Source organism: Lemur catta, chromosome 9 (assembly GCF_020740605.2).
Source record: "Lemur catta isolate mLemCat1 chromosome 9, mLemCat1.pri, whole genome shotgun sequence".
NCBI lineage: Eukaryota > Metazoa > Chordata > Mammalia > Primates > Lemuridae > Lemur > Lemur catta.
In genome coordinates this window covers 15576297-15603408 of record NC_059136.1, presented here as the reverse complement: position 1 = coordinate 15603408, position 27112 = coordinate 15576297, and the positions used below count along the sequence as shown (strand labels likewise).

Below are 27112 nucleotides of genomic sequence, written 5' to 3'. Positions count from 1 at the left end.
CTCATTTGACCTTTTGGGCACCCCAAGTTCTTCCAAATCCTGACTCCTGTGTCCCTCCCCCACACTGGCCTCTCAGACATGGAGGACTCTGCAGACTGAGCTTTTTGAGGTTCTCATGTTTGTATCCCCACACCAGGCGTGGCACACAGTAGGGACTTAAAGAGGTATTAATGGACTTGAACCAAATCAGACTGGATTAACCGTCCCAACGGTGTCTTGTAGTGTTCTGCCAACTGTGGTAAAGGGACACGGAAACGGACCGTGACATGCACCAACTCCCAAGGGAAATGCGACGCGTCCACGAGGCCGAGAGCCGAGGAGGCGTGTGAGGATTACTCGGGCTGCTACGAGTGGAAAACGGGGGACTGGTCCAAGGTGAGAACAGCGTGCTGGCATTGCTGGCCACCGCCACAGCGCAGGGGGCCCCAGTTCTACGAGGCAGGCGCAGTCCAACCAGGCAAATGCACTTTCTCTCCACACGCTGCACCTGCCCATCAGCCGCACGGGCTTCCTTCCCTGCTTCTCTTGCCCTCTGCACCAGCACTGTCCCTTGGGTCCTGCTGGGGGCCTTCCACCGCTTCACGTGTGTTCGGAAGGAAACCGAATGCAGCCCTGAGCAGGACGAGGGGGCTCCAGAGTGCAGAGCATCTGGCCCGGCTCCAACATCCTGCTGTGGGCTTGGCCCAGACAGACGCAGAGGGGCATGTGGGGCAATCATCACTTCCATTCCTTTCTAGAACCCTTGGGCAAAGGCCTGGAAGATGCAGGGGTGGAGCATTGGGGTCCTTGGTGGGGGCGGGGAGGGGTGTCACAGAGCCATGGCGGCCAGCACCCTCAAGGGGCAAGGAGGGTTAAACGGCAATTTAACATTTTTTCAAGTAAAAAAATTCTTTGTTGTTTAACCCTTCTCTTACTCATTCACCCAATATCTCTGAATGACTCCTGTTTGCTGGAAACTGAGGTGCGCGCCACTGCCACGTGCAGGAACCAGCCGGTGGGTTTTCCAGAGAGCCTTTTCACGAAAGCTGTGCAGCGTCTAAGGAAAGCATAGGGAGTGTGTGTTCCCTTACGGTCTTAGCAGCTGGAAAACTCCCTGCTTGCTTGTCCTGATATCTCTTCACTCAGAGGTTACAAACCGGTGACCAGGAGCCATTGGGTTTTGCTCAGCCTGCACAATATCTTAAGCATTTTGAAATTAGTTGCTAACATTTAAAAATGGGAGCATTTCACCTGAAAATTTGAATTCTGGCTTTGCTCTGAAAATCTGGCAACATGGCTCAAGCAGATATTTTGGTTTCTTCCTCCGCTTTATGGAAGGCAGAGTGATTTGTCCATTGGAAAGCAAAACTTACTAGAATCTGATTTCTGCAGAAATGCCACCACTTCCCCTACCAACCCAAGTCAGAACACAAACCTTTCCAAACTCTTCAAGTACAAAAAAAGCCAAATTCCTCCCGGTTTGCCTGGCTGTGCTAAATTGCCACCTCTACGTAATAGTAAATTTGAGGAAGACCAAAAACACCTCCTTCCTATTTACTCCCTGATCCAAACATCTGACCGAAGCAATAGTACTGAGGCCACCCATGAGTTTCCCCCCAAAACAAACAGGGATGTCACACAGTAACTCGGGTGTTAATAAAGCTTAGTATGAAGCTGCCAGGATGAATCCTATACTGGAGAGAAATTTGAAGGCAAAAGAGATAATGTGTTTTGAGCCTTAAGAACCTGGGATTATGTGGTAGAGACATTAAAGGGCTGATTTGCAGCCCCGAGAATCCACTTATGTGTCTTAAACTCTCTGACCCTCCGCCTCTTTATCTCTGAAATGGGAATCATGAATGCTGGCCATGCCTGTTTCTCAGAGATGCTCAGAGGGACTAATATATGTGACTAAGCACTTTGACAACTAAGCCTGTTTCACTGCCTAAAATCCACCCAGTGCTCACACCGCTGTGGGACATAGTCCCCAGGACTGCGCGTTCTGATCTGATTTAACCTTGTGTTATCAGTAGGGCTCCCCAATCTTTTATGGAATGTTGCCAAGAAATGTCTCTTGTCCAGGTACATCCAGACCCAGCTTGAGAAAGGTCCCCAATCCTAGCCCAGGGAAATGTAGGTGAACTGTCCACATCAACAGATTAAGTTCTGATCCATAAGCAGAATGTTTGTAAATGTTCTATGTCAGAATCATCTAAAGAATTGATGGTTACGTTACGCCTAAGTGGTTACAGAGAGTCCAGCAGATGCAGACGGGGAAAGTCCCTAATACAGTACCAGGCAGAATAACGTCGTTTAGATGTCAGATGCCCAGGTGTGAATTGGAAGAAAGTTGTCATTCTAGTTGGGGAATTAGCAGGGTCCTAGTGGTCACACTCTAAATGCAGCCTATGCTATTGTTGATGACTATGGCCACAGGTGTCCTGGGGCAGGCGGCAGAGGAAAGGAGTGGTCACTCGTGCCCATCCCAGGTTGGAGGTGCCCGGCACTGGTTTCCTCTTTGGGGTATACCACTGTGCCTCATGTCACTGGTCCTCTCTAGCCAGGGTTGTCATCCCTGTTGTACAGAAGAGGAAATAGAGGCTCAGAACAGCTAAGTGACCTGCCCACGCTCCTCTGGCAGAGTCGAAGCTCCTAGACCCCAATTCAGGGCTCAGGCCATATGGTAGAAATAGCCAGAAGGGCTCGGGGAGTCACAATGACAGTGCCTTGGAGCCAGGGGTAACCTGCAGATGGTCATTGGCCAGCCAGGGCCTGGGTTTCTTTAGCCTAACCATTCTGGTTTTGAGGACTAACTGGACACTTTTGTTTTCTTAAGTACAATGAACTTCCTGGTCCAAGGAGCAGCAAAACACCAAAGGATGAGCAGGACTAGTACATGGCAAGCTCAGCACAGCCCTGCCCGAGACCTAGTGCTCACGTAGCAAGTGGCTCACGCAGCCTGGGAGCCTTCCCTCCTCTGTTGTTTGGGGGCCCTCCCTGGCCGAGGACGTTGGCATGCTGTCCTGCAAACTCAGCACACACAGCCCCCGGAGTGCCGTCCAGGCGAGACAGAGCCTTTTGTCTGGCCTTCCTCTTTCATCAGCCATGCTCAGTTTCAGCACAGTTAAGTGTTGGGAGTCACAGTGCCCACTTTTGCCACAGCCAGCTCCATCAGCCGTCCCTGGCAGTCAGAACAAGAGGGATCAATGAAAAGGCCTCCCCCACATCTTGGCTGCTCTTCAGGGCTGGCATCCGCTGGCATCCGATCCGTGTGTGCCAAGCCATTGTGAAGAGCGCTCGGCGTGGGCGCCTGGCCAGAGCCAGAGCCCGGGGGAAGGTTTGTCCTACCAAGCAGAGAGAGCTCCAGGGATGCTAAACTGGAAGTCTGTGAGTGAGTGCATGGTGGACTGGGAGCAAACGGGTGGGGCTGCGTAGACGTCAAAAGGAGAGCCCAGTCCAACTGTCCACCTCACCGCCCTCCTTCCCACCGCTGTCACTGGGGCACTCTTTCCCCCCAACAGGCATGGAAATGGGCCCACCATTTTTCCCCCTCTGCCTTCCATGCACAAGTGGGAAGAATACGGTTCCCCGTGAAGCCCCGTGTCCTCACTCCCTGAGTGACTGGGCCAACGTAAGTGAATTCTACAAGGTGGATCTTCCCCGATGTTTTCTATTGCTCAGACTGGACGTGCTCCGTGGTCTCTGTGCGTCTTTGCTGTCCAGCTTGCAGGTGGTGCCGGTGGTGCACAGGTGGGGTCTGCTGCATTTTTAAACCAGTCGCTGTGGGGTCCTTTCCTGTAACCAGCCTCCAAACCACGTGTCAGGCTTTGAAGGCAGCAGAGAAGTTGCCTAAAAGGAAATTAGATAAAAGAGTGAACACTATCAGAGTGGCATTGTGACTGTGGAAGTTTTTTTAATTTAAGCAGTTGCCTCATTTCTTGTTCCTGGGAGGAAAACGCTGCAGCGGGTGTGCCGGGCTGAGCAGCACTAGCTGCTGGCGAGGGTACCTGCGCACGCACGGTTCCTCAGCACCTGCCTGGGCGAGGGAGGATGGAGCCCCCTCCCTGCCATCCTGACGACGGCACATGGCTGAGCCCTAACGAGGGTCTCCTAAGAAAGAGATACTTCACGGTCCCTCCCTGCCTGGGGCATTGCTACGGCTCTGGTGTGTTGAGAAATGGCCTGCAGCTGCCTTCCTGCCTGGGGTATCAGCTCTTTCCAGAAGACAATGCAAATCATTGTTTTCACCCAGTGAATGCTGGGTCTGTGTAGTCAACCCCGGGGGAGGAGGAAGTCTCATTTCTTTCTAGAATAGCATGACTTCTGATCAAAAGTTGAAATGTTTCAGATTCAAGACTAGGGACATTAATCACCACTGAAATGATGGGATGTTTCTAATGAGAAACAAATTATTCTGGAGGGATTATAATGGACGGGGTTTTTAGAGAAAGCCATGGGCTCTCCATGTTAAGAGTATGGTGTTCCCTTTTGCTGAAAAGATCGAAGTGGTCATTGACCCCCTGGTGCCAGTGGAGGCCCCATGGAAAGCGCTGGTCTGACTTGGGCTTCTAAGCACCCTCCCAACCTAAGCCAGCCTTCCTTCTGTCTGTAATATGGAGATTTTAGCCCCTCCCAGAGGCCTTCAGAAGATCAAATGATGCAATATACGTGGAAGTGCCTGTGCGCCCCAGGAGGAAGTCAAGGAGAGCCCGTCTCTGCTCAAGTTCATGCACACATTGCTACATCTGTGTGTTCTTCAGACACCTAGCTGTTAGATGCCTTTCTGTGTTCTGGGCGTGGAGATGGAGTCTCAAGTTCCATGACTAGCAATGAACAGACCTTGTGTTGTACAGGGGGTAGTTATAGCAAGGTTCCAGCCCTGACGCCACTACTGAAGTGGCCCTTGCTTTGGCCCCTGGCTGCCCAGCTTGGGCCCCACTTGCTGTGGGCCTGTGGCCAAATCACTGCGATTCAACCAGCATTTCCTGAGCTGCTGTTCTGCACCAGACCCTGTGCCAGGCCCTGGAGGTTCAGTAGTGGACAGCGACTTGGCCTAGAGGCAGATAGACAGGAAGCTGGCTACAGTGGGCCACACTGAGTCCCGCTGGCTGGGTATGAAGTCAGTGCAATGGGACCCAGACAGCCCCTGGGGAGCCACAGCCAGGGGTGGGTGCTGATGGAAGGTGATACTGCTTTTATTGGGCTCACTGACACTGGCCCATGACATTCACCATTGCTTTAGAATTTATGAAGCACTTTCACTCATGGTGGGTCATTTGACCTTCACAACTATCTGTCTCCATTTTACAGATGAGGAAACTGAGGCTCAGAGTGGTGATATAGCTTTTTTCCCAAGGTCACAAAACTAGAAAATGGCAGGGCCGGGAGTCTGGTCTTTGCCTTGCTTTCGTAGTCCACCTTGCTTTCAAGGGCACCGTCATGTCAGAGACTTAGGTTCCTAATTTGAAACGAGAAGGAGCTGAGCTATAAGATGCCTTCAGCTCTGACCATCATAGGCGTATGCGTGTTATAAAACCCAGTATCTACGTGCTCTCTCTCCAGCCCATCGTGCTCATCAAAACCTTTTCCCTAAAAGGCTTTGTAACAGTTGTTTACACTTTAGTATAAATCTTTTATTTCTATAGGATGTTAAGCCTCCCCCTAATTGTGAAATTAAAAGTCGAGTCCTTCATTCAGTATTACTCTCAGGAGTTTGAGCAGCCAGTGAAAGGTGGTTATCACAATTCAGTGCTTTTTCTGGGCAGGAGCAGGAGGTAGAGTGTTCAGATACCCCCTTGGTGTGGAACACTTTGTGTTAGTGCACAGAGCCTGCTCCTGGGCCCTGGGGCTGCACAGAAAAGTCCAAGGCCCAGTCCTTGCTCCGGTCACAGAAATGAGCTTGCTGTAGGGCAGTGAAATCCTAGGAAATTGCCAGGAGAGGTGGCTGCATGGAAGGGAAGCAGGTCACAGGGGCTGTGCTGAAGGATTTAAAGGCCAGTGCCTTTGTCCCCTCAGTCCCTGCTCTCCATTTGCTCAGCATGCCCCGTCAGGCCAGCTCCCTTTGTGTAGAGTGAGATCTGAGTGGGGACGCCAGGTTGTCCCAGGCCTCTTCTGTACCACGGTCTAGTTCTGATCACTGCCTGGGCGTGGCTGGTGAATTAGAAGCCACCATCCCGAAGGAACACTTTTGCTTTGCCACACACTATGTTGGTGACCTGAGAGCAGGGAAGGTGGTCAGAACAACACAGGTCCCCATCCCAGCCCTACTGTGGCCTCATCTAACCTTGTCTGGGTGTGTCCTCTGCCAAATGAGTCTGGGGGTACCCCTCACGGGGCTGATTGAGGAATGAATGGCGTCCAAGTAAAGCGCTCAGCCCAGTGTCCGATACTGAGAAATGCCTCATAGGTGCAAATTTTGATCATCATCATCTCATCTTCATCCTCATCATTTTCACCAGCACCATCATCCACAGGTCTCTTGTCTCTTATCAAAACCTTATTTCTTATATGCGCATGTAAACTATTTCTGTCTTAGAAGAACAGTTCAGCAAGAGCCCCAGCTGAATGCCCACAGGTGATAATGGCATGGCTCGGGGCAGGCGGGGTTGGGGCAGCATCCTCGGGGATAGAGGCCACCCTCCTCTAGCAGGGTGGGAAGGAAAGTTGGTGACGGGAAGGCTGAGTTACCCGATGGGGAGCAGCTCCAGCCCCAGGAGAGGCGACGAGAGCTGCCCCTGCAGTTCCCTCTGCACTCTGGTCCCCAAGGGCTCTGGGGGATACCCAGCCCCTGCAGGTTGCCAGGGGTCACCTCAGTGTCCTGGAGCCCTGGCTATAAAGTCCCAGCCAGAATCTGTAGGGCAGCAGGCTCTGAATTTGGAGGAATGAGGGGCACCTGAGCTAAGACTGCCCAAAAGGAAGGAAGAGTTGAAGGGGGAGAATGGGGTGTGTCTGTCTGTCTGTCTGAAAGCATTTCCCGTTTCAGAGCTAGCTCAGAGAGAGTGGGGATTTTCACTATTGTTTAAACCTACTATTTCAGGTTTCAACAGCTTCCAAGGTTTTCATTGCTCATGCCAAGTCTGGGGGGAAATCTGTCAAAAATGCTTTTGGAGAGCTTTTGACATTTCACCAGCCAAGCACCTTTCAGAAAAACAGGAATTAGAGTTACTGTCAGGATTCTCTCTCTCTTTCCCTCTCTATCCCCTCACCCCCCACCTACCTCTCATGTTCTTTGCTACTCGAAACCCGCCAGAGGCAGGCTGGCCCACTCGGTGAGGATGTGGGTGGTTTCATTGTACCTTGAGTTCACCGTGGCGTTGTTTCACCCTAACCCAGACCTGTGCTCACCCCAGAACCTGTTGGGGGCAGCCCCTGCCTGGGCCCACTCTGCAGGAGCCAGAGCCCAGGCACGGATTAAACATTCCTGTAGTGTTTTCCTTTTCCCAAGATTTTTACAGTCCCCTTTAGCTAATTCTCGAAACATCCTGTTGGGATCTGGTGTTATTTACAGTTGCTGTTTTACAGCTGGGAGAAGCGAAGGGCAGGGAGTCCCCGCTGCGGTGAAGGGTGTCATCAGGGGATGGCCTCTGTGTGGTGGTCGGGACCTGGTTCCTCCCTGCTGGGGGTGGTGGGCCATGGAGGCGAGCAGGCCGGGCTGTGTGGCTGGGGAAGCGTTACAGGGACACTCTGAGCCTCACATTCTACCTCTCTGAAAGGCAGCACCGTGTCCCCAGCAGAGGCCATCCATGCATTTGTTCATCACCTGCTGTGTTCTGAGCACTGCCCTGGCTGCAGCACAAGCGCGTAGGTAAGCCTGGTGCCTGGTGCGCGGCAGGTGTGCAGAAGGTGGGACCTGCCGCCGCTGCTACTGTTCTTCTAAAGCAGCTGAGCCAGTAATGCTCGCACACCTCGCTGTCATGTGGGTCCAAGGAACAGAAGGTTCTTGTCTTCTTTTTGCAGGAAACTCTCATTTACCTAGAGGGAAATGTCTTTTTCACAGTCACTTCATATTAATAATTAGCATGAAAAGCATTTGAACAAATCCAAATCCGATCTCCCTCTCTCTTTCCTTGGTTGCCACAACCTTTTGCTCTTTGTGCATCAAAAACTTTTATTTCATTATTGCTTTTGGAGTGACCCCTCCACCCCAAGTGTCTTTGACTCCTGTTCCCTGTGTGGGAAGGGCGGCAGATGGACACAAGGGCTGCCCGCCCACCGGACGGGTCACCAGGCAGTGTCGGTGACGTGCAGCTGTAGGCACTTGCAGGGGAGGGGGCAAGAGTGGGCTACGCTTACTTCAGGTTGCTTGGCAAGGAGCTCTTCTGGTGGATTTATTGCTGCTTCCACTTCTGTCTCAGTTAACTGAGTCTCGGGAGGCCACATTAAATGTTGATGTAATGAGCTACTTGAGAAAAAGCACTCACCAGTGAAAGAGCGTTTCAAACAAGACCAGATATGTTTTTTATAGATCTGTTCGCTTGGATTGTGAAAGCCTGAAAAATGGCTTCACGGTGATGCTTGGGGCAAACGCGATGCTATCAGGAGACACTGCAGTCTCCTCGCTGTTTAATTAAAGCTGAGGCCTCTGGGAGGAGAGATGGAATTCGCGGTGTGAGCCTGGGTTATCCTTGACACGACCCAGCTCGGGTTACAGGAGGGTGCTGTTCAAACGCAGCCCCTTCAGACCTGTTTGCAATCACATTTGTCTCCAGAGCTAAAACTGCCTCTAATTGTGCTCCCGGAGGTCCGGCTGCCGGATCTGGAGCCAGGCAAAGGGACACGGCAGCCCAGGGAGAGCTGCGTAGACCCACCATGCCTTCCCAGGCTCCAGGAGCTCCCGGGCCAAGCTCTCGTTACTCCTGGCCATGCCTTTGCTGCTGTTAACACAGCAGTACTTGTTGAGGTCCATCGATCCCAGACACCCTGCTGAGCACCTGTTCCATGCTGCCTCTACTCATGGAAACAATTCAGCAAGGAAGGATTTATTATACTTATGCTACAAATTTTAAAAAAGTACGGCTCAGATAGGTTAAGTATTTGCCTGAGGCCACATAGTTAGTAAGTATGGGATGCAGCATGCCGACAGGCTCGCCCTCCCAGGTGGCACCTGGTGCCCCCCACTGCACGTGGGCAGAACCCCAGCCTAGGAGCAGGTATTACACGTGGATTTTAGGCCAAATGGTGGCTCAGCACCACCTCAACTCAAACAAAAACATGGAAGGTGACGCAGGTTTCACAGAGGTTCCTTGGCAGAATTTGCCATTTTTATTTTAATTGCATAGGTGTTTCTTACTACGGAACACGCAAAAAGGAAAATTACTCCCAGAAACCATATGATAACATGATTTAGAAATTTTTTAAAGGTTTGTCTCTCAAACTACATAGGTACATACACATCTATATTGAACAAAAGCGGGATGGTTTGTGTACAGGTCGCCTGTGACCCGTTTGCCTTCTCACCTGATACATGGACGCTCCTGCTACAGAGCTGGCTCAGATGCAGCTCCTGGGTGGATAAGCAAGTGCCCCAGCGGTCTCAAAAATGCTTCCAAGGGAGCCGAAGCCACCCACAGCCCACAGCTGTGTGAACAGCACCCCCTAGGACTCCAGCTGGAATTTAGCAAAACCTAATCCTGATATGAGTAAAATCCCTACTGGGGCAGAGCCATTGGGACACCCCCCCCCACCTCCTCCTCTCACCTGGGGGCGCTGGTGAGCAGTGAGGACAGACACAGGTTGAAGAACTTTGGACACACCCTTCCATGATCTCACGGAGCAGTTCTTTTTATAGACTGGAGAATTAAAGGCCAGTGACCCCTGCTAGCAAAGATAGTGCGTAAATGGTGGGGGTGGGCAGGGACCTGTTTTTGACTCCTGGCTTCCTATCAGTGCTCCATCCAGTACGACCTCTAGTTCGTACAGGAGGATGGAATTTGGTCCATGGGATGGGGCTGCAAGGGTCCTGTCCCTCTTCTGCCACTTGCTAACTCTGTGACCTTGAGCAAGACGCTCCTGCCATGCTCAGTGGCCAGCGTCAGCCTCTGAAGATTGCTGTGGAACGTTCCACACCTCCGTGGAGTCCTATGAGGGAGCCCACGGCGGAGCAAGTGTGCCGCCTGCACGTGGTGGACACACCACAAGTGCTCGCCTTCCCCCCCCCCACCCCCAGTCCCAGAGCAGGTTGAACGAGGCTACAGACTTTCAGAGGGGACGTGTGTCTTCAAGGTCACGTGAGTCTTACAGTGGTTGTCAGCCATTTCCAGGCAGAGACCCTGTCCATTTTGCACTTGGTTTTCATAGACCCAGAGGACCGAGCCCTTGCCTTTGTGTGATTTTCACATGTTAATGACACCTGCAGAGGAAATGGCAGCCCTTCCTGGAACTCGCGCGGGGCTGAGCTCCATAACAGAAGTTAGTCAGCCTGGCTGAATCCCCAGCCGGCAGGGCCCGGGTACCGCCTTGTCAGGAGATGCAGGGGAGTGAGGTGGGCCCCTCTGTTAGCCTGTGCAGACTTCCCTCCCTAGGAGCCCAATGACGCCCTGCCCTGCCCCGATGCCCCTCTCTCCAAGAAGGAATATGAAGATACTGGCTTTCCCTCCTGGGTGTTTTGCAGTAGGCGACACCATGGCCGATGGCCCCAGTAAAGATCTGAAGTGAAAAGTCATATTGGTGTTGCTTATAGATCAGCAGAGATATCCCTCTTTTCCAAAAGGAGGCCTTATATATGCCAAATAGTCGCAGAAATAAGCCCTGATTATATGGTAATCCCGTTTTCCCAGGGAGCAAGGTGTTTTTTTTTAATTATATGACCAATTTACATGTAAAAGTTTTTAATGGTATAGGTGGACTAGTCAAATGCGAGCTTAAAATATGTAACTGATTAATGGGGTTATACATTCATATTTAAAGTTATGTACTATAAACATTTGAATCTAGAAATACTATTTTATTTCTCTAGAATGTTATAAAATTGAGCCTTATGAAATGGCAGCTTTCATGGGGTCAAAACGGTTGACTCTAAGCAGTTTTGTATGATGCAACCAAATGTGACTCTAAGCAGTTTTGTATGATGCAACCAAATGTCTGCAGTGTCCGTCTTGTCTTCACTAGCTCCGCTTTCTGAGTCACCCGTGCGGTTGCCAGAGGACTCATGGTCGTGTCCGACTTCACTGAGATGCTGCCCGGTTTGAACCTGTGTGTGCTGCTGTCGGTGGACAGGCCCTCACGGCTGTTGCGTGATGTCGTACCGCCCTGGTGTGCTTCTGCTCCGCCTTGCTGTGGCGCTGTGCCGCGTGGGTGTGGCTTGGCACCGCATTAGGGCCCTTGGCTTCTCCCTTCATTCACCCAGCTGGTGTGGACTCAGTCTCTGGGTGTAACCACTTCCCAGACTGGTTTCATAAGTGATCTTTAAACATTGCTTATACCATCCTCCCTCATTTGCGATTATGAAGTCCTATCTCTAGGAGAAGACAGTTGAATTTGTTGCCACCGACTTGTGTTTTTTTTTTTTTTTTTTTTAAACCCCTGGGTGATCTCCATAGGTCCATAGTGAGCCTTGACTAAGGTCACTCAGGTTAGTGGCAATTTCCCAAGCAGCAGTTTGGCTACAGAATAACCGAGGGCACCGTTCCACCCCTGCCCCCAAATTGGACAGAGGTTTCGTTCTTACTTAGAGGGCAGCTTACTCTTTTCTAATAATAATTTTGACCGAAAGCCTTTGCTTTGTTATTTTCAAGCACACCTGTCTCCTTCTTATAAACTCAGCAGGCAGGGCTGTGGCTGGATGTTGTTCTTGCTTAATTATACGTGTATAATTACTACCTCATAGGAAGAGAGGAGAGCTTTTTGCATTCTCCACAGGGCACTGCGAGGAAGTTCAGGTGAAGTCAGAAGTTCTCAGTTCTGGATGCCATGGCCACCGCCTGGAGAGCTTTAAAAAACACTGATGCTTGGGTCCCTCCTCACCGCCCCCCCCCCCCCCGACAGTCTGAGACGTCAGGAATTTTAAAAGCTCCCCAGGTAACTCCAGGCAGTAGATCCCAACCTGCAGCCAGTTTCCTCCCTCCAGGCAGGACTCACATTGCCGCAGCACCTGTCCCATGCTCAAGGTCTCCCTGTGGGTGAGAACCTCCTTGTGCAAATTCATCCCTCAACCTCAGCACCCCACAAACTTCTGTGTGCCCCGATGCTGACTGCTGACGTCTGGGATGGAGCCCTGACATCTGCGCTTGTAACGCATGATGAATTCTCAAGGCCATGAGCAGCGGCTGCTGGGCTCACCTGGGCTGAGGAGCCAGGCATGGGGCAGCGGCCGGGCCAGCCTTGCCTGTCGGGGCAGAGCCGTTCTGGTTCGAATGTGCTGTGGGGGGGCCCGCAGGGGAGCTGCTTGTGGTTTTCCCACCTCTTTTGTGATTTGGAGACCGGTGTTCCTTCAGAGCAACATTCCCTCTGAATGCGTATCTTTCTAATGTGAAAGAAAACATGAACCTGCTTGTCAGACAAGCAAGCAGAGGGACTCGCCCGCAGAAGCCCCCTTGGGAGCAGACGGTGCCTACTTGGGCACAAATGACAACACCACAGTCTCCCACTGAGCCTGTGCTAGGTGACCCTCACCGCCCCCCCAGTAAGGCCTTTCCTCCAGCACCGGCCACGGCCAGGCCCAAGGAGGCCCTAGGGAAGCACAGGGTCCAGATGTCACCTGGCATCTTCACCACTTGTGACATTCGGAGAACAAAGCTTGTGCCCAAGCCTTCCTGGCCCTGCTCCCCTCCCCAAGGTGCTGCTGTTAACTCCAGCTGGGCTGCTGTGCCCGCAGCCTTTGCAGAGCGCGCTCAGAACCCTGTGCATCGGGGGCCGTGTGGGCGCTGGGAACACCAGATGGAGAAGGGACACGTGTGGGTCTGGCTCTCATGCTGGGAAGAGACCAGCTGGATGGAGAGACAGTTCCAGGGCTCCCAGGAGAGTAAGCAAAGGCCAAGGAGCTCAGAGAGCAGGCTCTGGGTAGAGGACTTGGATATGTGACCAGGGCTTCCCTGGCAAATACCTTAAAGAATGTGAAGAAAGATGCTGGGGGAACAGGGCCATGAGTACAGTCCTACCAGGTCCCCTCCTTGGGAGTTTGGGGTCATCTGCTCAGCTGCGCTGACTTGGTTTTAGCAAACTCTGCCTGCTGGTGCCAGCGCGGCCAGTGCTGGAGCTGCCGGCAGCTGGGGATGTGGTGTCTACACTAACACTGTGAGCCACGCGTGTTAGTCCAGGACTCAGAAAGGTTGTACTTTATTTTAACTTTAATTCTAAGCCCCAACCTTCCAAGCTTCTGGGAAATTCAATGCCAGTCATTACTGGGCTCCTCTCCACGCCCAGGACTGGACAAAGCCCCCAGAGCCTCAAGCAGCAGAAAGCGCTGGGGAGACCCCTGTGATAATCAGGCCTGGTCCCTCCTGGACCACCCACCCGCCCTGCCCACTGTCTCGAGAATTTCAAGCCTAGCTCTCTGCTCGGAACAGATGTGGGAGGTGAAATGCAACCGGTATTAATATTTCAGTTGTCTTATGTCTTAGTCTGCTCAGGTTGTTATCACAATACCAAAGCCTGAGTGGCTTACCCAGCAGGCATTTGTTTCTCACAGTTCTGAAGACTGCGAAGTCCAAGATCAAGGTGCTGACAAACCTGGTGTCAGGGGGGCTCTCCTCCGGGTTTGGAGATAGCCATTTTTTCATGGCACCTTCACTGTGGAGAGCGAGCTCTAGTTTCTTTCTCTTCCTATAAGGACACTAATCCCATCATGGGAGCCCCACCCTTAAAGACCTCATCTAACCCTAATCACCTCCCCAAAACCCACCTCGTAAAACCATCCCACTGGGGGTTAGGGCTTCAACATATGCATTTTGGGGGGACACAAGCATGCAGCCCACAATATCTTGAAACACTCTTCCATCAGGCAGCTGCCTCTTGTGCCCAGAATTATTGCACACACCTGGGAATGACATGCAGGGGCCAGGCCCAGGGGCAGCTGCATTTTGAGGCCATCATCCCATCCCCCAGTCCAGTTTAGAGCCCAGCTCAAGCTGTCTCTCTCCCGGGCAGTGCTCATCAACCTGCGGGAAGGGCCTGCAGTCCCGTGTGGTGCAGTGCATGCACAAGGTCACCGGGCGCCATGGCAGCGAGTGTCCCGCCCTGTCAAAGCCAGCAGCCTACAGACAGTGCTACCAGGAGGTCTGCAATGACAAGATCAATGCCAACACCATCACCTCCCCTCGCCTCGGTGAGTACCTTAACTGGTCCTGGTTTCTGGGGTGTGCTGGGCCCCCCAGCGAGTCCCCACAGGTAGTGAGGTTCTATAAGCCAGAAAACTCCCTTCTTGGTCCGTATTTGTCATATGAGGCTGTTTGTCAGTTCTGTGGAACATAAGAGGTTTCAGAGATGGAATTCCATTCCTTATCGTGAGACATTTGCTAACTGCCATCTCAAACACAGGACCCTGGGCCTCCCCCTGGCTGCTCTGCCTACACAGGAGATGTTCCTCAAACATTTTAGGATCCCTACATATGAGGAGGGTGAAGGGAGGGTGAAGGAGGAGGGTAAAGAAAGGGGTGCTTTCTGGAAATGAAAGAGCCAGGGGCATCACGGATGAGGCCCCGAGGATGTACTCGTGGAGTGCCCCTTAGGCTGATGCCTGGGACGCAGACACACATGATGGAGAGGTTGCAGCTTCAGGGTGGGGAACCTGTGGCCTTGGGGCCACACGTGGCCTTCTGGAGCCTTGAATGCAGCCTTTAGGCTGAATCCAAATTTTACAGATTTTACAGAACAAATCTCTAAGGGAAGTTTGGATGTGGTCAAGGGGCCACACTTACTGGGCAGCCTGGCCCCAGGTGCTTGGAACCTGGACCTTTAGCTGTCCATGCCCCGAGCTGGCTGTGGTGTGAGAAGAGGAGAATTTAATGTTGATCTGGTGCTTCCCTTTAACAGAGTTGCTGCTTTTCTAAAGAGAAATCCCTGGGAAACATTTCCCTAACACTGGAAACACACAACATGAAGGGGTTTCTAAGCATCTTCGTTTAGGGAGGAGGCCTTTGAGCTTGCAGAGCTGCACTTTTGTAAGCAAAAGCCTACGAGGCATCCCCCAGAGACCTCCTTTGAGCAGGGCCTTCTCACTCCACGACCAGGACCCTGAAGATTAGGGCCACTTGTTTGTACCTTGACTTTGTGCTTTTGTGGTTCCTTTGATGTTTTCTGCTCCGTGTCATCTTGTTTTAATATTAATAAATGCCAACAGTAACAGTGTCCTCCGCCACAAAGTAACAGTAAGTGATGCTTAGCTCAGAAGCAGGGTGGCCAGTGCCCTGGAGAGGCAGCCAGGCTGCCACACTCACTTAAGTAGTTGGGTTGGATGCAGGGTGTGTCCCCTGTGGCAGAAAGTGGCATCCCCAGTGCCCCTGGCAGGGGGTGCAGCCTCATCAGTCTGCACAAGGCTGGCAGGTGCATGAAGGTGAGGGAGCCCCAACTGTCAGACCCCAGGCCCTCTCTGTGCATGTGACCAATGTGCCCATGCCACCCCTAACCCCCAGGTGTTCTCTCTCTGCCATCCCCTTAGCCGCTCTGACCTACAAATGCACACGGGATCAGTGGACGGTGTACTGCCGGGTCATCCGAGAAAAGAACCTCTGCCAGGACATGAGGTGGTACCAGCGCTGCTGCCAGACCTGCAGGGACTTCTATGCAAACAAGATGCGCCAGCTGCCGCCCCCGAGCTCATGACGCGCAGCCCGGGGGTTGCGTGATGCTCAGGTCTGAGGCCTGGCGTTTAGCGAGTGGGACAGCCCACCCAGCCAAGAGTGCACCAGCCCTACGGCCGCTCCCCCACAAGGCTGCCCCAAGACTCTCCTAGAACTTGAGCGTGGACTTGATGTTTGCCATTAGCGCTTCTGTACTTAATATATTGTTAACAGCCACTGGATGGCTTTCTACAGTAAGGAAAAAATAGGCATGAGTCACAAAGTAATTATAATTTCTAAGATTCCGTGTACCTCAAAGGGGAACACCTCTGTCAGACAATTGTCAAAAGAGAGAGACGTCATTTGGTGCTTCTGTCTTGGCTTTTGACATTTGAAGTCCCAGTGCTTGATGTACCACGGAAGGAATATCCCCAAAATGAGACATTTTACGTTAAAAGAGGCTTTATTCTGAAAGCCATTGCGACACCCTGGATGGAAGGACACATGTTGGCAAGCCTCTGCCCACGGCTTCTCTGGAGGCGGCCAGGTGCCGGGGCCCATGTTCCTTCTCGTCTGGCTTCTTGGTCACACAAGAATCAGGGCAGTGCCTCTACCCATCGGAACATTCTCTGAATCCTGGGCCTTGCCGTGGAAGTCTCGTCCCTGAGAGTTTAAATCTGTGTAAGCCAAGGAGGACACCAAAGCCACGTAGTAAGTTCTCCACACCACCCATGTGGGGAGAATGTTCCAGAAGGCTCTGGATTTGGGAAAGCATCTATTTTTCAAAGCTCTGCTGTCCACCACATAGGGAAGCAGAAGAGCCTTTCCTCAAGGTGCTGTGGACTGGGACACGTGCTGACTGTGGTGACGGGATTGCTTCCACACGTAAAGGTCAGCCCAGAACAGCTTTGTTGGGGGCTTGTGGGCCTCCCCCTCTGCCCTTCATTCTAGCCAGCACTTCGTGGAGCCTTGCACCGCAGAGATGCCGTGTCGAATTCCAGTGGCTTTCCGTTGACCTTAGCCACCTGTCTAAAGTTAAGATTACGTTTAGGAACTCCAGGAGTGCAAGTGCAGGCCTGGGATCTGCAACTGCAGGCCCAACTGCTGCATCCCGGCACAGGGTAAGTTTCCTACAGTGGCCTCTCAGCCCGGTGTGCCCGGACCAGCAAAGGGTCACTGCCTGGCTGGGACCGCTGCACGCCCATAGAGCCTTCCTGTAGCCTGGGCTTTGCAGTGCCTATTGTCTTCCTGGCTGTCATTATTGACCCCTCTTCTGGCTGGGGCAAGGGTGATACCCAGGAAGGCACGAGGAGGGTCTTTCCCTCCTACAGCCCCCTTGCAACAGAGCTCTGTCCCCTCCAGAAGCCCAGAGGAAGGGCCAGGGTGGCCTCTTTGAGTGCACAGAAGGCCCGGCAGGCTGGGAGCAGGGGCCCTAGATGCCAGGAGGCCCCTTTTGCTCATCAACTTGGTGGGCAATTCATGGGTGTTTATGTTCTAGGACTTTACCCTGAGAAACCCGCCTGCTCCTCGCTGATTTCAGACAGACGATCTCACTTGGGCTAATTTCCATGGGATCATCTCCAAGGGCTTCTTGATTTATTGGTGCTGTGTTTATGTTTGTTTTTATTTTTTTGATGTCACAACCTTAGGGTTAGCTTAAAACCTCTCTGCCTTCTCAACCCTGTCTTATGGGCTATGTTTTTGGTTTGGATTTTTACTACCCCAGAGGCAGAGAAGTGGTAGGGATGGCAGGGAATTTATTCAGTTCCACTTGAATCAACGAGAAGTGTTGAGAATTTCCTTAGGTGCTCTGTGGAAAGAACTGAGAGAATGTCAGGATGGAGTGGCCCACCCTTGTGAGGTAGCCCACCAGCTGTTAGCCCAGGGCCTGTGCAGAACACTGTGCTCCCCAGCTCAGGCCTGGCCCCCAGCAGACTCCCTGAACCCACAAAGCCCTCGAATTCTTGGGGAGCTGGGGTTCAATTTTCCCCCAGCTCCAAAGGAGCTGTTAATTCACCACAAGACATTAGCCTTTTGGAGCCAAGGGGCAGAGCCAGGGCAGTGCAGGGGGCCACCCACACTGAGCAAACATGCATGTGCCCATAGGTGGGCACGTTCCCTGGGACCTCTGAATTTGTTCCCCTGGCCCTCCTGGCTGTCTCAACTGGACTCCCCTAGCAAGGGCCCCATAACCTCAGAGTGAGAATAATTTGATTTGGCTATTGGCAACCACCACATTGGTTCCCCACAACCCATGTCCCTCTGAGCTCCTTTAGTTCACGCTAGCATTGTCCCTCTGAAACCCACCAGCTGCCTTCTGTTATGGCACCAGTGATGATTTATTTCAGTGAAACCATCATGACATTCTTGTTCCACTTTTTACAGAGACTGAAACTGTGATGATAGCAGTGATGTTTCTGTATTGTTAACACCCTGTACTGTCACTCAAGTACTGTACCTTTGTGGTTGCACATGTGTGTTACTAACTAGACTAACTAGATCCTATGGTGCTATTTTTATTGGTGCAAAATAAAACCCTCTCAGTTGACCATGGCTTGGTATTATCAGAACACAGGAAAAGATCTTCCATGGCAATAATAATAGCATTGCTCCTTTTTTTTCATTTGAGTCAAATGTATATATTTTCCATTAGTTAACTGACATTACGTACTGTACCCATGGATTTTTTTTGTTTTACTTTTTGGTGCTGGTTATGAAAGGAAAAAAAAAAAACAAGACAAACATTGGACACCATTATACATGAAAAATTAATCATTTCATTGGAAGCAAGTTGAATACGTGTAATAAAATGTTTTTCCATAACGGTTTTAAGCTGTCTGTGAAGTAAAAGACGAAAGCCAGTCCTCCAGGGCTGACGGGGAGGCTGTATCTTTCCCTGCTGCGTAGTCACCCGGCTCGCCGGGGACTTGGCTGCCATAAGCCGCAGCCTGCTGACCACAGCTGGGATCTGGGTCAGAGGTCACTGGTAAATGCCGTCCTGGCGGGTGGCTGTGTCTCCCCAAGTGAGTGCTAACAAATCATTCGGTCCTGGGCCTCATCCCTGTGTGGCTGCAAAAGCATGGGTGGGGACACGGAGGTCTGACAGCTGTGCTGTGAGCCTGCGCATCTGACGTGGAACAGCTCATGCTATAGAGCAAGGCCCCGGCCATGCTGGAACCATCAGCACCCCACAACCCTGCAGACGGTCCTCCAGCAGGGGTGGGGGTGAGCCCTGGCCCTGCACACCTCCCGGGACACCAGACCATCACAGCAGGATGACAGCAGCCACTGGACCCCACAGCTTGGGGAGAAGGGATCCATCTCCTCCTGGAGCCAAGAAACAAAGCTCCCCACCCAAGAGCTTAGAGCCTTCTATTAAGGTTGGAGCAGCATCCAGAAATTTCACTAAAGACAGTGTAACAGATAACACACTTCCCTCAGCCCTCTGGTTACTGGGAAACCTGTAGTTTGTGTTAATTCTGAAGAACTATCACCCACCTGGCCTCCGGGACCTGCTAGAACCTTCTCCTTCCTCTGAGGGTCCCAATTCCCCTGGTGGGTTGACTCCAACAGCCCCGTTGGCATGTAATTTCTTTACAAGCTGCTTTGATTCCTGGGTGAGCCTCAGCAGTTCCAGTTTGTCAGATGAAACTGACAGGCTCCCCATCGGCCGGTGTCGCGGGGCATCTGTCGGGGGCCGTGCACTTCCTAGGACTGCAGCGAACACAGAGGAGCACAAGACCTACACGGGACCCCATGGCCCCGCTGGGCAGACGAGCCTGGAGACCTGTGCGATGGAGAATGAGTGAGAGCACCAGGAACTCCAAGGAGGGAAAGGCCAGGGGTTTGTTGATCGACCTTCCAGACGCAGACCGAAAGGGTTGGGGCTGGACTTTTACAGCAGCACCCTCCCTCGGCAAAGGTCTTAGCAAATGCACCTACGTTTTTGCTTCCAGGCAAAAATCTGCATCTGTGGCCACCTTCTCTGCCTGATGAGGAAGTGGGGCCCAGACCTCCCACCATCCTCTTGCCCCCCATAATTACTCCATGCTGTCTCCACCTCCTGTCTTGAACTCTCCAGCCCACTGCCCTGGCTCTGCCCCCCTGCTCTGCACTAATACTGTTCTTGCCAGGTCACCAAAGGCCTCATAGGGTGGCAGATCGCATAGACATCCTTGTGTCCTGTTCTTCAGCTCCAATAGCCCCCACCCTGGGCACATCCTCTTCCCCAGGCTTCTGCAGCCCCTACTCTCCTGACTTTTCTCCTCATCCCTCCTGGCTCCCCTCCCTCTGCCAGCGCTCTAGGTGATGCCGAGCCCAGCCCTCCACCCCTTCTCTCTGTATACTTTCTCCCTAGGTCCATAGCACCTGGACCCACGACTTTTAAAACCACGTACACTCTGGTATCTCCCAAATGAACATCTTTGGCCCACTCCCTTGACCTCTGTACTCACGTGTGACCTCTCCACACCCACAGCCAATCCCACAGGAAGCTCTGGGACCAGGAGGGCCCTGGAGAGTCATCTCAACTCTGCAATTTGGACAAGGGGGTTTGTCAGGGCAGCTCACCCTCACCTCTGCTGCAGTGGCTCAAAAGACAAGCAGAGACTGGAGTGATCAGAAGGCTCACGTGCCTGCACATCTGACAGCTGATGCCAGCTGTCGGTAAGAACCTCAGCTGGGGGTGCCAGCCAGAACCCCTAAAAGAGGCCTCCCCAAGGGGCTGCTTGCTCCCCTGCAGCGGCAAACACCCCGAGAGAGCACAGGGACACTCATGAGAGCTGCATCGCCTTGTGTGACAACTCAGAAGTGACGTAGCATCACTTCCACCATACTCTGGTCGTGAGGCAGGCACAAAGGCCCACCCGAGTTTACAGGGAGGGGACAAAGAGTCTGCCTCTTTCCAGGGGTGTGGCAAGGTTCTGGAAGAGCAGGTAGGATGGGAAATGTTGTGGCCATTTTCAGAAGATTCACACACATCCCTTGTATAGTCAGTTTTCCAGAAAAACAGAACCAATCTACAGATGAGAGAGAGATTTATCATGGGGACTGACTCACATGATCATGGAGGCCAAGAAGTCCCACGATTTGCCGCCTACAAGCTGGGGACTCAGGAAAGCTGGTGTGTAGTTCAGTCCAAATCCAAAGGCCTGAGTTCTGACACCTAAGGACAAGATAAGATGGAAGTCCTGGCCCCAGAAGGGAGCGGGGGCCTTTGTTCCATTCGGCTCCTCACAGATTCGTGCTGCCCACCCACATTGGTGAGGGTGGATCTGCTTGACTCGGGCTACTGATCCAAATGCTAATCTCTTCTGAAAACACACCCAGAAATGCTGCTTTACCAGCCATCTGGGCAGCCCTTAGCCCAGGCAGGCTGACGTATAACATTAACCCTCACAGGCCCCACCCCACCACCAGAGTCCCAACTTACCCCAGCGTCAGGCTCGAGTCCAGGATACCATCATCCGAGTCAGATGCCCGTGCAGAGGCGGCTCCTCCAGCCTGGCTCCCCAGGCACAGGTCCTTCTGCTCTGTCTCTCCAGATCTGAAAACTAGTGAACTGAAAAGAGACATCATCTCCCCCCACCAGACACCTAAGAAAAATGGTGGGCCAGGCACAGGATACCTGCTCTAGACATTCCTTCTTAAAAAGGAAGGGAAGGAGAGGCGCAGGGCAGGTACCATCTGACAGTTCTCACGTCCAGACTGGCACATGTTGCTGGTGCCACCAGGCTTGGCCCTACTGCCGGGGAATGAGTCTCCTCAGAGTGCCAAGGGGGCTTACTGCTTGCTGTAATTCACTCTCGATGCTAGGGAAAGCAAGATGCGATACAGTGGCATTCCTTTTAGAGAGGATGTCCTGAGATGCCCCTGACCACTGGACTCCTAGACACCTCCCTGAGGGCCTCCTAGGCTCCTCGACCCTTCCTGGGGCTTATCTGCCCCATCAGGATGGCACATGTCCTACCACGGCCGGCAGTCTACTTGCGGCATCTCATTGGTCTGGTCTGATTAACATGATGTCACAGATACAGCAGACCCATGTGGGTTCCGGTCCAGGGGAGGGGTGTCTGTACCATCCAGGCCCTCTCAGGCTGTATCCTAACAGAGTGGGAGAGTTAACATCAGCCCTGGGGAAGGGGCCAATGGACACTGTTGTCTGTCGCACATGAATGTGAACAGCTCTGCCCTTCCTTTCTGATAAGGACGGAAGAGAATGCATTCCCCAGTCACTGGCCATCCACCTTGCATCTGAACCATGTTAATTTGCTCCAGCAAAGATTCTACTTCTGGCACAGCAGTTCATTTGGGGCTAATTCTTGCTTAAAATTGGGGTCCGTCCACTGTCATTGGACAGGATCCATTCTGAATTTGGTAGGGACTGCACTGATGAATTGCATGGGAGTGTGATGGGACAACCACTGCCACATTCTTTGCATTGTTAAACATGACATTAAAATATGCCATTCTCTATAGCAATACTGCTGTCGATTTACTCTCTCACCTGGGGAGAGGGAGGCAGTTTCACAGGCTTCCACTTGGCCTTCCCCAGCACAACAGTTCTTTACCCCATGGGCCAAGGACCAAGTCCATCTGTTCCAAATACACATTCAGGGACAGGGGAGTCAATCACTGGGTGGCTTGTTGGACCCACTGTGAACCAAACCTGGACCAGGACCCATCTATTATCTGAACCCCCTGCCCCCTTCACTCTGGGTCCTGGTGTCTGTGTCAACTTGGATCCCGTGTGCAACAGCAGCCCTCTAAACGTCTACTTCCCTCCACCACGTAAATGCTTGTGGGTCCCTTTGGGGAAAGACTGGGAGTGATTGTTTTGTACACATCTTCCTGGGACCCAGCCTCTCCTTCCGTTGGTGGATTCTTGGCATGAAATCTGGCTCAGACTGGAAACTGAGCAAGATATCATGATGTTTGAGGGGATAATGGCTCTTGTGATCATCCTTTTTTACTTAATATACAAATTGAATAATATCCTTTCTGGCCGCCCATCTGCCTTGGGCTAACAGATGGTTCTATTAACTATCTCCAAACCATCCACTGGCCAGGCCCCCTGCTGCTACTCTGACCTTGCCACTCATTTTGATCATGACGCCCACTCAGTTTCTGTGTTAAGGGCTACTGTCTGGCCTCTATTATCCCAGGATACTGTTAACCCCCTTGCTGTCAGGGAGGCCAGTTCTGTAACAGTATCCCCCACTGTCAGCCAGGACCTACAGAGAACAGCTATGACTGAACCTCTCCGAATGGCTGGTGCCCTCCCACCAGGACTTCCTATGGCTTTGGGAGGTGGAGTATCTATCTCATGGGCCCCCCTATGGAACATAGTCTGGGGGTGGGGGGGGAGGTTCCAGCCTTACAAAGAATATCCTCCCTGCAGGCCCATCCTGAGCCCTTTGGCTCCCACTTGCCGTAATACTTCTACCTCACCTTATGTAACCACCACTTTCCCCAGGAGTCCAGGAACCATCTGTCTGCAAGGGGCCTGGCCAGGGAGTTGAAGCCATGGAGAATGCTCCACTTGCAACAGAACTTCCTGTTCCACCTTAACGTTCCACTATTCTTGATCTAGCCCTGAGACCTGGTCCCAGGTACACTCTCCTGGCACCTGCATGTGTGGCTTTTCCAGCTCCTTTGGGATCTAGTTCCTCTCCTTCCCCAGCTGGCTTATACCACAGCTTAGGGAGCTGTCTGGTGGCCAGGAGGGGAGGTGGGGGGATTCTAATCTGAGGGAGTTCGTGTTATCTCGCAAGGCACTGGCCTCTGCATTGTCTTTAAGCAAGGGCGCAGTGAGAGAGCCGCTTCTCCAAGCTGGGAAGAGTCCAGGGAATGTGGGGTTTCACAGTTTTCAGAGAATTGACCTCGATATCCCCATTCCAATCTCAGAGTACCATTTTTTTCCTAATCAGGATCCTGACCTGGGTGTAGCCAACCTGCTGGGGTTGAGAATTCAACCTTCTCTGCAGCTTCCATAGTCATTATCAGGAAAGCCTGGCCTGGCCCTCAGCTTTTTTTTTTTTTTTTTTTGCTATCTAGTTGCAAGAGATAAGAGTCTCCTTTTATGCTGTGAAGCAACTCTCTGACTTTCACACTTTACTTTAAACTGGTGATTCATCTGCAGCATTTTTATTGTCTTTTCCAATGCATCACTAACACTTGGCAAGTGCCTGAATTTCTTTGCCTTGTAATTCCCGTTTCCCTAGACCTTTCAAAGGCCTGAGCTATTGCACCACCAGTGAAGATTTAACCGTTGCCTGTGAAGATGCCAGTGGCTTCCCTCTCGTGGGGGAGAGGTGTCCTTGCATCCAGCTGGCAGGCAATCGCAGCTCCAAAGTCCTATTTTAGGGCCTGCTTGCTAGGACCACTGCTGACCCCAGCTGCCTCAGTTTGGGTTCTCAGGAGCCAGTCTCTGAGACGGAGATTTGTGGGTAGGTTTATTTGGAGGTGCCCTCACAAACCCCGTGATGGAGCGAGAGAACAGGATCTGGCTCATGGGGACTCGGAAATCTGATGCAGTCACAACAGGTCTCAGCCAGTCCCCTGGGGAGCTGTGGAGCTGGAATGGCCCTTCAAAATCGTCCCAAATGGAGGCAAAGGAGCAGACCTTGGTACATCACAGAAAGTGGTGTAACCTCGAGAGTCCACTCCTTCCTGCTGAGGGGATCCCTGGGGACAGACCGTGCTGAGAGTAGTCACCACTGCTGGCATCTGGGGAACAGCACTTCGGCCCTGCAGGGGGACCTGTGCAGCACACCCTGGCACCCCCTGCATGCCTCAAACTTAGATGTGTACAAAATTATTAATAAATTCCCCAATTTCCTCCCCCCTTTCCTTACCCAAGCTTCCCCCAAATCAGTCAGTGGCACCACTAACCAGCAAATGTCTGACCTCAAAACCTCAAAGTCATCCTTGTTTCCTCAGTTTCCCTTTCTATCCTCAATCCAATTCAGCCACAAATGCCACTGGTTCTGCCTCCAAATGACGTCTCTAATCTGTCCACTTCTCCCTACCTCTGCTGCGTCACTGCATGGCCTGTCACAGACATCTCACCAAGACCCCGCAGGAGCTTCCTGTCTCATCCGTTCACACTGCTGTAACAAAATACCTTAGACTGGGTCATTTAAACACAACAGAAATGTATTGGTCTCAGTTCTGGAAGCTGGAAGTCCAAGATCAAGGCGCCAGCAGATTTAATGTCTGGTGAGGGCTTACCCCCTGCCTCAGATTACACCTTCTTGCTGTGTCCTCACATGGTAGATGGAGCGGATGAGCTCTCTAGGGTCTCTTAAGGACACTAATCCCATTCATGAGGACTCTACCCTCATGACCTACTCACCTCCCAAAGGCCCCACCTCCCAACACCACCGCACTGAGGGCTGAGTTGCAATGTATGAATCTGGGGGGACACAAGCATTCAGACCACCACACTTCCCGTCTCCTTCCTCTCTGGCTCCCCCCAACACCTTTCTCCACACCCTTGCCAGGGGAATATTTGAAAGACGTAAATCATAATAAAGACATCAATGACATTTCCTGCTTAAAGCCCTGTAATAGTTTCTGACCCCTGCAGTCTTCCCAGGCCGCTGCCCCCACTTCTCCTGCCCCGTCCTTCCCGCAGGAGGCTCCGGCCGCAGTGTCCTGTCTCGTGAGCCTTCTTCCCTCTTGTCCACCTTGGGCCTTTGCAGGTGCCCTTCCCTCTGCCCACACGGCTCCCGCTCCCCACCCCACAGGGCTTCCAATGGCCACTCCATCTGCATCCTTCGTATCCCAGCTCAAATATTATTCCTCAGACAGACGTTCCCTGAGTGTCCACCTACCGTGGCTTCCCAATCACGGCTGCCATCTTTAAACCCTCCTCAGTACCTCTCATAACCTAGGATTATCATGGTAACTTTTCTATTTGCATATCATCATTTTCCCATCTAGAAGGTAAGTTTCCAGCATGGAAATCCTGTCCTGCTTGTGTGTCACTGGGTCCCCAGTGCCTGGCACGTGCATGCACCAAGTGAATACTCTTACCCTTTGCTAGTTCCAATTGCTATTATTTAAATGATTTTCAGATAAAGATTGTTCCAGAACATGTTTGCACTGGGTAATAAAAATACACTCTAAATTCAATGATTTTTATTTTTGGCTTATACCTCAAATGATACAAATATTTGGATAATCAGCTTCAAGTCAATGAAAAAAAGATGTTTATCTTTTCTCAAATTCTCCCCCTTACCAGCCACCGCTTGCCAACAGAGATAGGTGTTTCCAGGTGGTTGTCATGGTGATCGAGACGCTGTATTCTCTCCTTTTCGTTTTATCTGTGGAACAGGAGAGTGATGACTCAGGAGGCAGAGACAGTCCGTGGTTTGGCGAGGCTCTTTGTAAAGCTTGCTGTGGTGCTACCCTCCGGTGTTTCTAGAGTAAGAGTTCTAACCACATGGCTCACGGTGTTGTCAGGACGAGCCCGCGTGCCCAGCCAGGGCCCAGCGTGACACAGGAGCTCACTCCGGTGTTCCCTTAACCAGAGACCACGCTCATGTCCCCATGCACTATGAACCTGTCATCCCTCTAGCTTGAAGCCCTCCTCAGAAAGATGACCCCCCTTTCAGAGCCCAAGCAGCTTCAACGCCTCAGGGGACAGCATTAAAAAATGACCAAGAAATTAGAAGGTTCTCCTCCTGGAATTTCTCCAAAGAATATTGGGATTTCCCCTAGGGAAGATTAGATACTCAGGCCTGGGGGAATTCATTTCATTACAGAAGAGGCAAAGGACCCAGAGAAACAGAGTCCCTTGGTAGACAGAGCCCAAGGGAGCTGAAGCAAAACTCCTTCCTGGCAGAGCCACTGGGGTGAGTACCAGCCCATACCAGGGATGCTGTAGCACCTGCCGCTATCGGTGTTTATACACAGCCTGGCACTGCTGCGGGAGGCGCAGAAGCCACGCACACAGGTGTGCAGTCCAGCTTAAATGAGGCTCAGGGAAAATGACAGTGTCCCTGAAGTTTCCAAGAAGCTCCTTCCTACCTCTCCCACACCTCCATCATGTGTATGTGGGGGGTGTCTATCTGTCTCTGTCTCTAATATTCCCCCTTCTCCACGCTTTCGGTCTTACTCTTACTCTCTCTTTCTTGTGTCAGTTATATACATCCATCTCTCCCTCTTTCTTCCCTTCATTTCCACTTTCTACATATTTTTCCCCACCTTTTCTAGTTTAAGCTGATGATCCACTTCTGTTTTTGGCCCCATCGTAGATGCAGAAACTTTCACTGAGCGCCCCCCTCATAGTTGTCCAGGCAGAAGGGAGCTATTCTAGGGGCCTGTGTTTCTACTGAGCCTTTAGAATACCAAGTATCCTTTAAAACTTCACATCCAAACTGCTCACCCAGGAGTCTTGCAAACTAACTGTTCCT

General features: G+C 52.0%; 2 protein-coding genes and 1 long non-coding RNA gene across 4 annotated transcripts in view; 1 reads left to right on the top strand and 2 right to left on the bottom strand.

The window, feature by feature from the left end:
- The window catches only part of ADAMTS17 (ADAM metallopeptidase with thrombospondin type 1 motif 17), a 280726-nt gene extending 264883 nt beyond the window's left edge, over window positions 1–15843 (top strand). Inside the window, exons 20-22 of the mRNA XM_045561079.1 lie at window positions 223–375; window positions 14062–14239; window positions 15572–15843. Coding sequence (XP_045417035.1) covers window positions 223–375; window positions 14062–14239; window positions 15572–15735 — 495 coding nt within the window. The 3' untranslated portion in view covers window positions 15736–15843. The remainder of the gene's footprint in view (window positions 1–222; window positions 376–14061; window positions 14240–15571) is intronic.
- Window positions 15844–17257: 1414 nt separating this feature from the next.
- On the bottom strand, window positions 17258–21269 carry LOC123644372. The gene is made up of 5 exons (XM_045560455.1): window positions 21124–21269; window positions 20751–21041; window positions 20147–20223; window positions 19191–19406; window positions 17258–17514 (listed from the first exon to the last, which is right to left on the bottom strand). The coding sequence occupies exons 1-5, from the start codon at window positions 21267–21269 to the stop codon at window positions 17450–17452; spliced, it is 795 nt and encodes a 264-aa protein (XP_045416411.1). The 3' UTR covers window positions 17258–17449.
- Window positions 21270–21753: 484 nt separating this feature from the next.
- The window catches only part of LOC123644958, a 53999-nt gene continuing 48640 nt past the window's right edge, over window positions 21754–27112 (bottom strand). The window contains exons 3-4 of one of the 2 annotated variants that reach the window (XR_006737330.1): window positions 25936–26020; window positions 21754–21794 (exon numbers count right to left, since the gene is read on the bottom strand). This is a non-coding gene — a long non-coding RNA (uncharacterized LOC123644958). Of the gene's footprint in view, window positions 21795–25849; window positions 26021–27112 lie in introns of those variants that run through there. The other variant, XR_006737329.1, reaches the window with a different exon arrangement.